Below are 13,492 nucleotides of genomic sequence, written 5' to 3' on the forward strand. Positions count from 1 at the left end.
TTAATTCATGTCTGTGCTCGGTAAATTTTCCAAACAACGTTGTTATATCAAAAGTAATAAAATCACGTGACTCTTTTATGTGTGTTACTTTTTGCTACCATTCTCTTCATACAAACCTAAAAAACTTGTCAGCTTTATCAGAAGTGGTTTTTCCCAAATTTTATAGTTTGTTGACTATATGAGAAGACCTCATCTTCATGGAGGCCACAATTTCACCGAGTTTTATGCAAAAGAGTTCTTATTCTTCCGTCAAGGTATTGATCTTAAATTGTTTAACGTCTTCAGTTCCCACATACAGAACTTGAGCGTCCCACATTTCCTTATTGACATTACAATGTGATAGTGAAAATATACATATACACTTAATGAAGACATGAATATGTTTCTTGCTTTCAAATCATAAAACGCCTTTATAATCTCACATTCATCCTATTCTTCTGGTTGTTTCTTAACGAATACTCCATCAACGGTATTTTAAGGAACAGAAGGTCCTTATTTGATGGCTACCCATAATTGTAAATTCATAGACATAAGGTGTATGTACATGCAATCCTTCCAATATGTCCAATTTTCACCTATGAAAATTAAGGCTTTATTGTATGCTTCATTCGAATAAATTTGCACCATATTCAAAAACTTTTGAGATTGTTAAACCTTATCTAAAGGACTGCCTCTTGATGCCAATTGGTAGTTTGAATAGCCAACTGCAAATTATTTTCTTCCGTTGTAGAAAAAATAGATTAAAGCGAGTTTAGTGAAAATTTGATTCTAAAATATTTTAGCAATTGAAAGATAACTGTAGTAATACGTGCACACACACATGAGATATAGAATAAGGTGATAAATAATATGATAGATAATCCTTACTAATTCTAACAATATATTTAACACTTAATGATTAATCAATTTGAAATAATCTTCAATTATTCTCTTTATAGAATGATGAACAATGAGATTATTTGGAAAACAAATTCCAATTAATCATACGCTTATATAATTTAATTCGATAAGATCAATAAACCTATGAAGCATGAAAATATATATTAACACATGATTTATATTAATTCAGTGTTGTCGTCCGCATAGGCACCCAATATGGTCTTAATTGGTAAACCATCAAATATTTTTTCCTCCACTATATTCTTTGATTTAGGTTTTGGTTACAACAATTCAACGAAACACAAGATAAAGTATAATAATCCAGTATATCTTCTGCCTTGCTTCTTGATTAACCTTGTCTGCAACTAACTCTTCAACTACTGAGATACTCACTCGACCACCATCTCCAACCTTTGACAGAATTCAAGCTTGAATGCTCGCTATTATTCACTCAATCCCGAGCTTCAAACCTTAGGAAAATACAATGATATTAATGACCTTGCTCACGTGTGTGGCCGCAAGAGGGTTTGTATGCTAGTTGTGTAAAATTAGGGATTGATATTCCTAAATCTAAGTTGGTAAATTAATAGCCAATACTATAAGCCGAATCATGATAAGAAAACAATATTCCATCAACTTCATAAAGAGTTCGTGGGAGTAGGGATAACAATTTCCTTCTTAATCAAGGGAATGATTTCCTCAACAACCTTGATCAGAATGGCCTCTTTCAAGGATACTTCACCGACACATATTAAGGCAATTGACTTATGATAGACATTTGCTTGGGTCGGGTGACCTGAGCTCCAATTAGACGACTATGACTCACCTTATCGTGCTCGTATGTGCCTTCTTATAGCCCTTTCATAACACCTTTGGGCTTATTAAGTTATTAGTCACTCCCTTTTAAGGTCAAATCAAAATCTCCCTAGTACAGAACCAAATTGAAAAGAATGTCATAGTTTAATGCACACTTAATTTAACAATAAGTTACTAAACATATGCCCTGTTACCAATTTTTAACAAAATAAATGTGTTAATTGTGGATGCAATTATTTTGAGTCGTACGAAAATGATGAAGTGCAACTAAAAATATATGAGTAACATTTTTAAATGTTTAAAATGTAAGAAAAATAATGTAGAAATCATCCTAAGGACTAAATTATTAAAAAAACTTAAAAGATCAATATGTTATAAAAAAAATAATTTAAAAAACTACTGGTATAATTTTGGCTAATAGAATTTAAATAAAATAATTTATATTTAAATATATTTATTTATAAATGAGTTAATAAATTTTATTGTAAAAATGATAGATAAAACCCTAAAGTAATGTTACCCGTTGGATTGATTATCCCTTATCCTTATATAAATTGAATCTTTCATCTTCAACACTCTCTCTACTCTCTGCTCCAAATCTAGGGTTTGCTGTTTCCAGATCTCGCGCCACCGTCGTCCTCAACAACAATCCAATCCCGCAAACATGGCGACCCAGATGAGCAAGAAGAGAAAGGTAACCGCCTCGATTCTCATTCCAATGATGTAAATTTTGTTTATTATTGTTAAGATTCATGGGTTTTTTGTTTTTGTATGTTGTAGTTTGTTGCCGATGGTGTTTTCTTTGCTGAATTGAACGAGGTTCTGACCCGTGAACTCGCTGAAGATGGTTACTCTGGTGTCGAGGTTAGGGTTACACCGATGAGGACTGAAATCATCATCAGGGCTACTCGTACCCAAGCTGTTCTTGGTGTGTTTTGCATTCATGTTTGGAAATTTGATTGCTTTGTGGAATTTGAATTGATGTGAATTGTTGTTTATTTTGGGTTTTGTTGTTGTTTTTGTTGTTGGGATTTCTAGGTGAGAAGGGAAGGAGGATCAGAGAACTTACCTCTGTGGTTCAGAAGAGGTTTAAGTTTCCAGAGAACAGTGTTGAGCTTTATGCCGAAAAGGTTAATAACAGAGGACTTTGCGCTATTGCTCAAGCTGAATCGCTTCGTTACAAGCTTCTTGGTGGTCTTGCTGTGCGCAGGTATAGTTTTTAGAATTATGTAAATGAATCTTGCAATGCTTCATGTTGCACCTAACTAATGTTTTATTTTGCTGATTTATTTTTACACTTGTATTCGTATCGATGCTTGACATATATTATTTGCTTCCGTAAATTACATACTAAGGGAATTTTATATCATTACATAACAGTATATCAGTCCATGTATGAATATGCATTGTAATTTGTGATAAATAGATTTATTGCCTTCTTTTTTCTACTTCCTGTAAATTAGCATGCCCTTGATCCTTCCTACTTATTATCGGGCACATTATCCAATGAACATTTGGCACTTATTTTACTACTCCACTGGTTTTCATGAAATTGTTTGGATAAAGATAAAGATATCCATTATGGCATTGTTTGATCCATGTAGCTGATCCCAGTTGAATTGGTTAGGCTTGGTTGTTTTTTCCTAGCTTTCTGGCGGTCGTAGTTTTATAACTTTGTATCATATTTGTTAATGTTTTTTCTTTTGATTTGAATTTTGGAAGAGTGGTTGATTTAATTTTATCATTGGTTGATTGACTTAACCTAAACTAGCTTTATATCCTGTGTGGTGTCCTAACTTGGTGCACTGTCTAATATCCCTGGTTTAAAAGGAAAATAATATGGTTATGTAGCAAGTGTTTCAGGTTTAATGTGTGCGCTAGCTCTGAAATCAAATTCCTCTGCTTATTCCTTTATTGTTTGTCTACTCATTGTAATACACCCTGTTGTCAAAAAGTTGTAATATACCCAAGAATCTGATCCAGTTGTGTACCTTAAAACCTTTAAAGTTTTAAATAGCTAGCTTCTTTACCATCATATAGATTTCTTTCTTGGATGACAGAATTTTGGCGCTTCTATTTTTGTTTAAACCTTCCCATTTTATTTCCTTGGATACAATTCTGTGTTTGTGACTGATCTGTATCTCAAACAATTTGTTGCAGGGCATGCTATGGTGTTTTGAGATTTGTTATGGAAAGTGGTGCCAAGGGATGTGAGGTTTGTTCTGCCAAACAGCTTGAATCCATTTGTTATATTGCTTTTTGTACAAATTTGGTTGTAATTGCTGTTTGATTTGATTAGGTCATTGTCAGTGGAAAATTGAGGGCTCAAAGAGCTAAATCCATGAAGTTCAAGGATGGATACATGATTTCCTCTGGTCAACCCGTCAAAGATTACATTGATTCTGCAGTTAGACACGTGCTCCTCAGACAGGTTTGCTTATGCTCTTCATAGTTAGTTACTTGCTAAAATTAATCTGTCCCCAGAGTTCTCTAGTTTATTCATTTTTCTCTGCTGTCTTTGTAGGGTGTTCTTGGAATCAAAGTTAAGATTATGCTTGATTGGGATCCTAAGGGGAAGCAGGGTCCCAAGACTCCCCTCCCTGATATTGTCACTATCCACACTCCAAAGGAGGAAGAGGAATACAGACCAGCCCCTGCCGCCGTTTTGCCCACTGCTGATATTGAAGTTCCAGTTGCTTAAAGATATTTTTGATGTTTTTGGAGTATATTTTGCTGTAGAAGAGGTTTTATGCAATGTTTACTTTCAGACACAGTTCAAAATTTTGTAGTTTTTTGAGTTAAGAGAGTTGCTATACTTGGTTACTAGTGTTTAAGCATCAATTATTACTATTTATTTTCATATTAAATTCCCTCGTTAGCACTATAACTATGCATACTATCTTGTGTTTCTTTATCATCTCTTGAATGGTTGAACCTATACTCTACATTCATTAAAAAAAAGCCTTTTTTGTTTTTATAAACAGATTTCAATTTAACTGACTTCCGTTTTATTTACTTCCATTAATAGAACTCTATGTTTTCTTTTTTTACTATCTCCTTAATGGTTGAAATATGATCGCTATCTGGAATACCTTTTTAGTAAATATTGTTTCTTTATCATTTAAAAATGTTAAAACTGTTATCTTGTTCTAGTTAATGAAAATATTAAATTTTTGGCTTGCAACTTTGATCCCTTATTTGTCTTTTATTTGATTTTGGTCCCTTATTTTTAAAATCACTATTTTGATCTCCTTTTGAGCTATAGAGAGATGAAAATTGCTGATCAAAATAAACAAAAAAGACAAAATGAAAATTGCTGATCAAAATAAACAAAAAAGACAAAATAGAAAGACTAATGTTGCAATTAAGTCTAAATTTTTTTTAAGGGTTTATATGTATGGTATAAGTACATATTTCTATAATGTTATCATTATTTTATGCTTTTATTAACCGAACTCTGCTCTTCGTCTTGTTCTTCTTATTTTTTTTTATGTGAAACATAAGCTTCATTACCGTCACAAGAGACATAACTATAAATAAATGTATGAATACGTATTTTTATACCGTCAATAGGGGACTAAATACACTCGAGTCAATTTTGTTTGCCTATTTACTTGATAAAAATTGGATTAGTTCAAATTTTGTATTGAGTCTGATATAATCTTTTTAATAAATTTGACTATGTTTGGTTTTTGACTTAGAAATTAGAATAGTTTAAAACTTGATCAGTTTACAAAATTGGATCAGTGTAGGGGTTGTAATGAAATCTATTAAGACAATGTTCATCCTATATTTATGCAGGTTATGTAAGGAATCTTACATATTACATCTCAGCATCTTAAATACACAAATTATGCAGAAGTAGAAAGAACAAAAAATAAAAAAGATGCATCTTAAATACACAATCCATGCTAACTTTAACTTATGCCTCAAATTTTTGTCTAGTTTGCTTTTGATAATGTATCTCCGTAAACATTATAAGGATGTATTTCTGGATCATGCAGAAGCATAAAAAATAGAAAATCAAAAAGATGCATAAAGAAATAGAAAATAAAAAAAATGCAGCTTGACAAAATAATATTAGATATAAAAAATAAAATATGACATAGGTAATTAATATAAACTAAACACTACATTTTAATATTCAGGTGGACGTTCCAACATCTTCGACCGGTCTCGAAATTGTAGCATCCACCTCGATTGAAATTTTAATTTTAAAACAGAAAAAAATTTCACACAGTCCTTAAATCTGCACTCGTCTTCAACTCAAATTTGTTGAACTCAATCTTCTATTCGTTGTTATTCGTTGTCAATCGACGGTGAACGGTATTCAAACTTCACCAATTTTCGTTTGTCAGAATATGATACAGGATTCTACAAGGAGAGTGTACTCATTGATCTTAACTCCTTTAATGTTCAATTGATGTTCATTAAAAAAAATCCTAGTGTATGCAATTTTATTGAAAGAACTTCGAACATTTTCAAATAGTGATATAATGAACTTGTCAAAAGCAGGGCCGACCCAATTAAATCGGAGTTCTATTTTAATTTATAAAATAGGCCTAAAAATATATGAATTTATACCATATTTTAAAAAAAATCGATATATAATTATAGATTTTGAAAACAAATTATGATTATACATTTATTTAAAATATAAGTGTAAAATAGATTTTAAAAACAAATTCTAAGAAAGAGGCAAAAATTATATTAAAGTGATAATTAAAAAAATTATTGGACCCATCAAGATTTGAGGTCCAGTGTGGTAGCACAAGCTCCACCTGCACTGGACCGGCCCTGGTCAGAAAGGTGCAATGCGATCATCAGACGAAAACCTCCACCAAAACAACTAGATCCAGGGAGTTCTAATATAGCTTCCATTATAGGGCAACTTAGCATTCTTGAATCATTATGAGATTTGGGGGAAAGAATTAGTTTGATGCCACTCTCTATGATGAGAAGACTAGGAGGAAAGGAAAGATAGACAACATGACATTGATATTAGCAAATGAATCCTCTATAATTCCTCATGGAATAATGGGAAGATGTACTAGTGAAATTTGGAACATTTGTATATCATGTTAGCTTTGTGATTGTTGACATTGAAGAAGCTTATCATCTTGGGGAGACCATTCTTACGTACAACCGGGGGGAAATGCCGATTTGAAAACTGGTAAGCTTAGAATCAAATTTTGAAAAATAGAAGATGATAATTAAGGTGTATTATTATGACTCGCCACTTTGGGAGTATAATCCGGAAGATAACCAGGATGCAACAAGTGCAATAAGACGAAGAGGAGATGCATTTGCCAAAGAAGACAAAAATAATACATAAATAGGTTGAAAATCTTTAACCTTTGATTGAAGAAAAGAATGATAGAGTAATCCATGTAGAGGCTAGGGAAAGAGTATATACTCAGATTTTAAACGACATGGTAATCAAGAATAAATAAACAAAAGATATAGCTAAATCAAACCTTTCCACATTGGTTAAATAAATAAGATTGATTGCATAAATAACATGAAGTACCCCCCTAACTTGGGAGGTTAGACGTTAAGCGGACGCTAATTGGGAGACAACCCATTGAAATCAGACTATATAGTTTTACTCTAATGGATGCTAATTAGAGTTCTATTTTTTTTCACTTATATCTGATCTAGAAATAACAATAGTAAATTCTAACTTGTCATATTCACCTCTAACACAATGTCAACAACTCATCACGTGAAGTAAAGTTCCTTTCGGCCGTTAACTGTAGGCGGTAATCAATATTATACACACATATAGGTACAATGTCAATTTTCACATCGAAGACTTTCACATGGACAACTTGAAGTACAATGTCAATTTTCACAACAACAACATGGACGCATAAGGGAATTCATCAACTAGAGGGATGTTTGCCTCTGAAACAATGCATATCAATTTAGTTTAACAATTAAAACACTAGATTTAAATTCTAGAATCTGGATGTAAGTGCATTATGGAGTTTGTCACTTGTTCGAATTGTACAATCCAAACTCGCATAAGATGTTTGTTCAGATTTAATAATCTGAAATGAACCAACATAGTCTAAATGACGCAAATGGAATCATTTGAAATAAAATTTCATATTTTTGAGAGGGATTTGGTAGAATTAAAAAAAGGGGAAATAAGGTGACAAACAAGCTTTAAGCCATAAAAAAACTCCCTAAACTCAACATGGACGACATTGGATTGGAGGTTCTAATATTGTAATCGAAACCTCTAATTAACTAACCTGGATTATCTCTAATAAGTCCACCACAAGCTCAAGAACAACAAAGTGCAACTTTTTTTTTTCACTAATGTTAATAATAATTTATTAAATATGTAATTTTCTTTATTTTTTCTACTTTTGTTAATAAAAATTTACTAAATATATTTATCTAGATATAATAATTTTCTTTAATTTTTTCACTTATGTTTCTACAGAATGTGGGTAACCGGACTCACCGTCCTTTTTCCTTGTTTCAGTAATATCTAAGGTGCTGAGACAGTACCAGCTGCAACACCAGCAAGTTTAAAATGCCAAAAAAAGTAACCACCGTGTTCAATTGCATTTAAAAAGAGAGTGGTGTCTTTGCGTCGAACAAATGAGGGGAAGTAACTCCGTTACAATTCACATAATCTGAATAAAGAAACAAACTATCAAACTACTATCCAGCAGCTGTCTGAAACTAGGAGTTCCTACATAATCAAGAACTATGTCCCTAATTCTGCCTCCTCATTTGGATATCTAACTGAAAAGATCAACGTGAACTATTAAAAATCAGTAACGGTCAAATGATGATGGCCGAGCAGCCCTGCTGGGGCGGTCATAAGGAGCAGGCCTGCCCCTATAACTTCTTCCTTCATCACGAGCTGGTATTCCATTTCCATTTCTATCAGCACCTCCGCGAGCGCCGCCATAGCGGTCATAGCCTCTTTCTTTCCCATAACCATTTTGCGGGTAGTCTGAGCCACTGCCATATCGATCACTTGCAAATCGATCTCCTCCACTTGTTGCATACCTGTACAATTTTCAGCAAATCAATGAAGTATAACAAACACATAGAACAAAAGGAATGACAAAAGGAGATCGGAGATGTAACAGATCATTTTCATTCATGATGAATGAATAAATATTGCTAAAATGGGAAATGAGACCAATGTACAATCAAATCTTTATTCAACCACAGTCTTCCTAATTGCCCACATTACCAATTAAGCAAAATAAGAAAAGTAACATCATAAGTGGCAAGTCCAATAACTTTAATAACTTTGCACTCACAATTTAAATTTTTACATAAACACTTGTTCATTTGTTATCATCTTGTCACAAAGTAAACAAGTTTTAAGACAATAAATATAATTATTTATTTGTGTAAAACTTACTTATACTCTAAATGTAATTATTAAATTGAATTATTGTTTTAAATCCATGGTAAAGTCACCAAGAGTAGTATTAATTCAGTAACAATTAACTGTTTATACCTGTCACTAGCATAGCGATCACGGCCACTATATTTGTAGTCTCGGTTGTCTAAACGGTCCCTATCCCCATAACGTCCTCCATCATAACGGTCATCGATGTACCGCTCACGCTCACCAAGGCGATCCCCGTGTCCACCAGTACCTCCAAATCTAGGACGTGAAGAAAATGAACCACTGCCCCGACCACGACCACCGTCTCCTCCTGCCAAAGGACAATCTCGGGCCCAGTGCCCTGGACGCCCACATTTGAAACAGTCATCCTGTCCTACCCTATCTCCAGCCCCATAGCTTCCCCTGCCACCTGAAGAGTAGCCACCTCTGTACCCTTGGTCTGCATCATCACCCCCAGCCCTAGGCTGTGCCTTGTTGACTGAGATGATTCGATCACCAATTTCCCGTCCATTCATTTCTTTAATTGCATCCTCCATTCCCCGACGGTCAGAAAATGTAATAAACCCAAATCCACGAGGACGTCCTGTATCCCTTTCCATCATGATCTACAGGAAAAACACTTGAAACATCATACAAAATAATGGCAATATGTACAATTAATGTCAATTTAATTTGCATTTATGATGATGAAAAAAATATCAATGCCACTTTTGATGCAAATGGCTATTATGGCTATTACTCGAGTAATTAGAAAAAATGTCAAATGTGACAGCTATTTGCATAAAAAATAAACTATTTACAAAATCAGTAAAATAGAATCACATCATACAAACAAGGTGAGGATACAGAAGTGAAAAAACAAGACAACATATAAGTAGAAGGTAAGACAGAGTAGTTCATGTCACGAGCAACAAAAAAAACCTTCATCTTCAAAAATTGATTTATTTATCAGTTCTTTTCAGAAGCTCTCTGCATTCAAATACCATCTCTAATCCCCCCATCCCCATTAATTATAGATATAATTTAAGTAACCTTGGAGAATCAATTCCTAAACATATTTACATACTTCTCAGACACTGACAGGTTTAACTTTAAGTCAGCATTGCTTAAATTAGCCGCTAAACGAGCAGTCACACACCGCCCACACAATAACAGAAACACAAGAAAATAGTAAAGCAATTGCTGCAAAGCTAAAAATTTCTATCAAGAATGATGCTAATATAAACAAGCATCCAAAATACTGGGACATTCGATTTATAAATAAAAAAAAACAAATTTGTGATCACAGAAAGTTGTGCATTAAATAAGGAGTTCCAGTATTTTATTTATGTGACACATGCAAACTGCGTTCAACTATAGAGAAAATTATAACCAGACAACTTACTTGTGTTCTGATGACAAAGCACCAGAATGGTTTTCATACAGATAAGTCATTCAGAGAAATCCCAAGCCCACATTTCACAACAAATATCTCTTAAAAAAATCATTTCCACAATCTGAGCAAGAATATCAACTTGTTCCATTCTGGTTCATGATTTAACTTTAAACAATCTAATCCCCCAACATAAGCTTAGCATCTGACTTACTTGATTAAAAATCACCATAATTTGTTGGATGACATTATTTTTCTCAATCAGAAGAATTAACACAAAACCAATAAGCAGTCACAAATGAACAGTATATGAAGAAAATCCCAAATGTTTCCGCTGTCACCAGACCAGAGTTGCAGCTCCTATTTTATGACGAGTATCACAGAGGATTGCTCTTCAAAACAAACTATCTGCCAGGGATTTTTTCTACATTCGTCGTAGATATCATGCTTTCACTTAAGCCCACCAAGACCTTTTGTGATTATTCTCCTCCCCAGATGCAAATTATAATCAATCTTATGCGGCAATATGATGAGTCAAATGCGAACAAATGCATAGTATTGATTAAACTGCAATTATATGCCTAACTTAATATGCACTTCTGCCGCCCCTTAGCTCACTTATTGAACACACCCGCATTTTGGCAGAAAACAATACTCATGCAGATATGGATTCTTTATTTAAAACTACAATGATAAAAGCAAAACCAAAGGAAACCTTTCCAATCAGTCAAATCTATTCCGATGTAGAAAGTAACGACTAAATCAAAAAAGAAAGAAATCATTCAGCCTTCAATGTTAGCTAGAATGCTAGAACAACTGGTGAGATACAGTTTCTCAGTATGAAGAGAGGAATTCACTATCCAAACAGCAACTGTCTTTGATCCCAAGGCTCTGGACTTGAAAATTTTGAGCTCAGAAGCACCAAGTACTCACAGGTCCTCTTGGTGTTATATGGTCTATGGGTTGCAGAAAGTTCAAAAAAGTATATGTAACAAAAGAAATGAAATCAAGCAGACACAAAATGACCAAACAACTAGGCTTTGCATTACACTGAGAAAGTATCCTACACTGACAAAGGTGCAGCAAGATTTAAATACTGCACCGAGGCAAATAAGTAAGACTTCTTCAACTCATTTAACAAAGTACTTTTACTGATCTACTGAGTATCACAACTACAGCCCGCGAACACCGCCCCATGTATACTTTGCATGATGTATCGGAACCTTTCCATATTTCAGGACCACGAGAAATGCCACCTTACCGAATTTGTTGTCATTTCATAAGATGGAAACTCTATTACCCATGCCTCTACAACTAAAGAAATGGGCATACACTATAAGGGAAATTTTCTGTTTTTTACTTTTGAAACGACAGAATGTGAGACAGCAGCCTTTAATAGCTTGTTTTAATTCCCTAGAGTTATATCAAAACAGGGAATGTCCAGCATAAGAAGTTTTTCACACCCGACTAGTAGTCATCAGTATCACCATCGCATATAGGTTTACTAGTAGAAGAGGAAGGAAGCGAAAGAACAGACAAGACACAGATTCTTTGATTTCAACAAACAGATACAGCAAAGCATACTCCGATACCATATCAACTCTGTCCAGTTTTCAGCCCAATCTTACTGCCATATATTCCTTCCAAATAATAAAAAATTTATCACTAATGAACCTTATGCGCGGAGCAGATTTTTCACTCGGAAAGTTAGCAGACAGGCCAGTCTGACATTCCCTTGGCTACTCTTATTGCACTTGATTCAACAAATGTAACCCATACTAATTTCCAGCTTGAGCTCTACCTTTACCACAACAAGCTACTATTTTATCAGCGAATCCGACAACGAAGAAGTAACTCTGCTAAAACATCAGTTAAACAACCCATATACCAAATCTCAAACATCAAAACCTCAGAACCAGCATTCCAGAAAGACAAAAAAAAAAAACAGGTGAAAAAATTAGTGAAGAATTCAACCATAAAAAAATCCCCTGTGACAACATTTCCTACAGCTGCAACAATTGATTTTTCAAAAACAATTCGCAAATTCATCCGAGAAAACAAATTAGGGATATGGAATTGGTGAAAAAAGGTACCTGGCATTCAAGAATCTTGCCGTAACGATCAAAAGCATGTTCCAGCTGACGTTCGGTAACGTCCCAACCCAATCCACCAACAAAGATTCGATTATCTTCTTTTCCAGACATCACTGACTCTCAATTATCGCAAGAACACGTTGAATCCTGAATTCAGAGAATTATGAATCAATGAATCGAAAATGTAGAGAGAGAGAAATGTTATAGAAGATGAAAATTGAGATGCTTACGAATGAGTGATTTTTGGAAAATTAGGGTTTTGAAGGAAACCCTTGAGGTTGAAGGTTGGAGGAGTGTGAAGATTCCAAAACCAACGCTCGTATTAGTATTTTGGAGAGTTGTTGGATGTGTCACCCTTTAAGGTAGGTGAGGTGTGTAAAATATATCTCGTGACGTGATATAAATTTTACTAAATTTATTTTTATTTAATTATTGAGTTTATTTAAAAAGTTTTATAGTAGTATGAACAAGTGACGAATTTATTATTATTAAAATACACGCTTCTTCTCAAATTATATACGCAACTACCTTTTTAATTTTTCTTTTAAATTAAAAGTACTTTTTAATTATTTTTTTAAATCAAATAAGAGTTATATTAACTAAAAAAATCAACAAAATACATGACGATCTCACAAATCCAGCCCTCAATCACGACAAACAAGAAAGCAAAGACACCATATAACATCAATTTTGATGTATGTTGTCTAAGCTTTTTAGAATTTCGTCCTCTATACACTATATTCTCTATAATTTTATCTTAAGTATTGCTATGGACATCATTTCTAAAAGCGACTTCATTTCTGTAGAGCTAAACAGTTTCAGTGATAGCAAGTTTCATGAGGCTAGCTTTCCAACCTTTTCTTGTAGTATACTCCATAATCCATCTAATTTCCTCAGGCCAACATTTGGGTTAATGAGGCACATCCAACCAGTCGAGGATATTTT

The 13,492-nt window shown here is 33.8% G+C and overlaps 2 protein-coding genes across 3 annotated transcripts; one reads left to right on the forward strand and one right to left on the reverse strand.

Annotated features, from left to right (window-relative positions):
* The first annotated feature begins 2,229 nt into the window (after window positions 1-2,229).
* Window positions 2,230-4,562, forward strand: LOC131609810 (small ribosomal subunit protein uS3x-like). Its single transcript, XM_058881616.1, has 6 exons — window positions 2,230-2,389; window positions 2,476-2,623; window positions 2,734-2,905; window positions 3,856-3,910; window positions 3,995-4,126; window positions 4,220-4,562. The coding sequence occupies exons 1-6, from the start codon at window positions 2,360-2,362 to the stop codon at window positions 4,394-4,396; spliced, it is 714 nt and encodes a 237-aa protein (XP_058737599.1). The 5' UTR covers window positions 2,230-2,359; the 3' UTR covers window positions 4,397-4,562.
* Window positions 4,563-8,236: 3,674 nt separating this feature from the next.
* Window positions 8,237-12,923, reverse strand: LOC131642480 (glycine-rich RNA-binding protein RZ1B-like). Of its 2 annotated transcripts, none has more exons than XM_058912726.1 (4): window positions 12,778-12,923; window positions 12,548-12,694; window positions 9,191-9,687; window positions 8,237-8,727 (listed from the first exon to the last, which is right to left on the reverse strand). In XM_058912726.1, exons 2-4 carry the CDS (start codon window positions 12,656-12,658, stop codon window positions 8,487-8,489), a joined length of 849 nt encoding a protein of 282 aa, XP_058768709.1. In that variant the 5' UTR covers window positions 12,659-12,694; window positions 12,778-12,923; the 3' UTR covers window positions 8,237-8,486. The 2 variants fall into 2 exon arrangements, with proteins under 2 accessions (XP_058768709.1, XP_058768714.1); XM_058912731.1 differs by lacking the exon at window positions 12,778-12,923 and adding an exon at window positions 10,467-12,310 and having other exon boundaries at window positions 12,548-12,571.
* Between the last annotated feature and the right edge of the window lie 569 nt (window positions 12,924-13,492).

This window comes from Vicia villosa, linkage group LG1 (genome assembly GCF_029867415.1).
Source record: "Vicia villosa cultivar HV-30 ecotype Madison, WI linkage group LG1, Vvil1.0, whole genome shotgun sequence".
Lineage (NCBI taxonomy): Eukaryota > Viridiplantae > Streptophyta > Magnoliopsida > Fabales > Fabaceae > Vicia > Vicia villosa.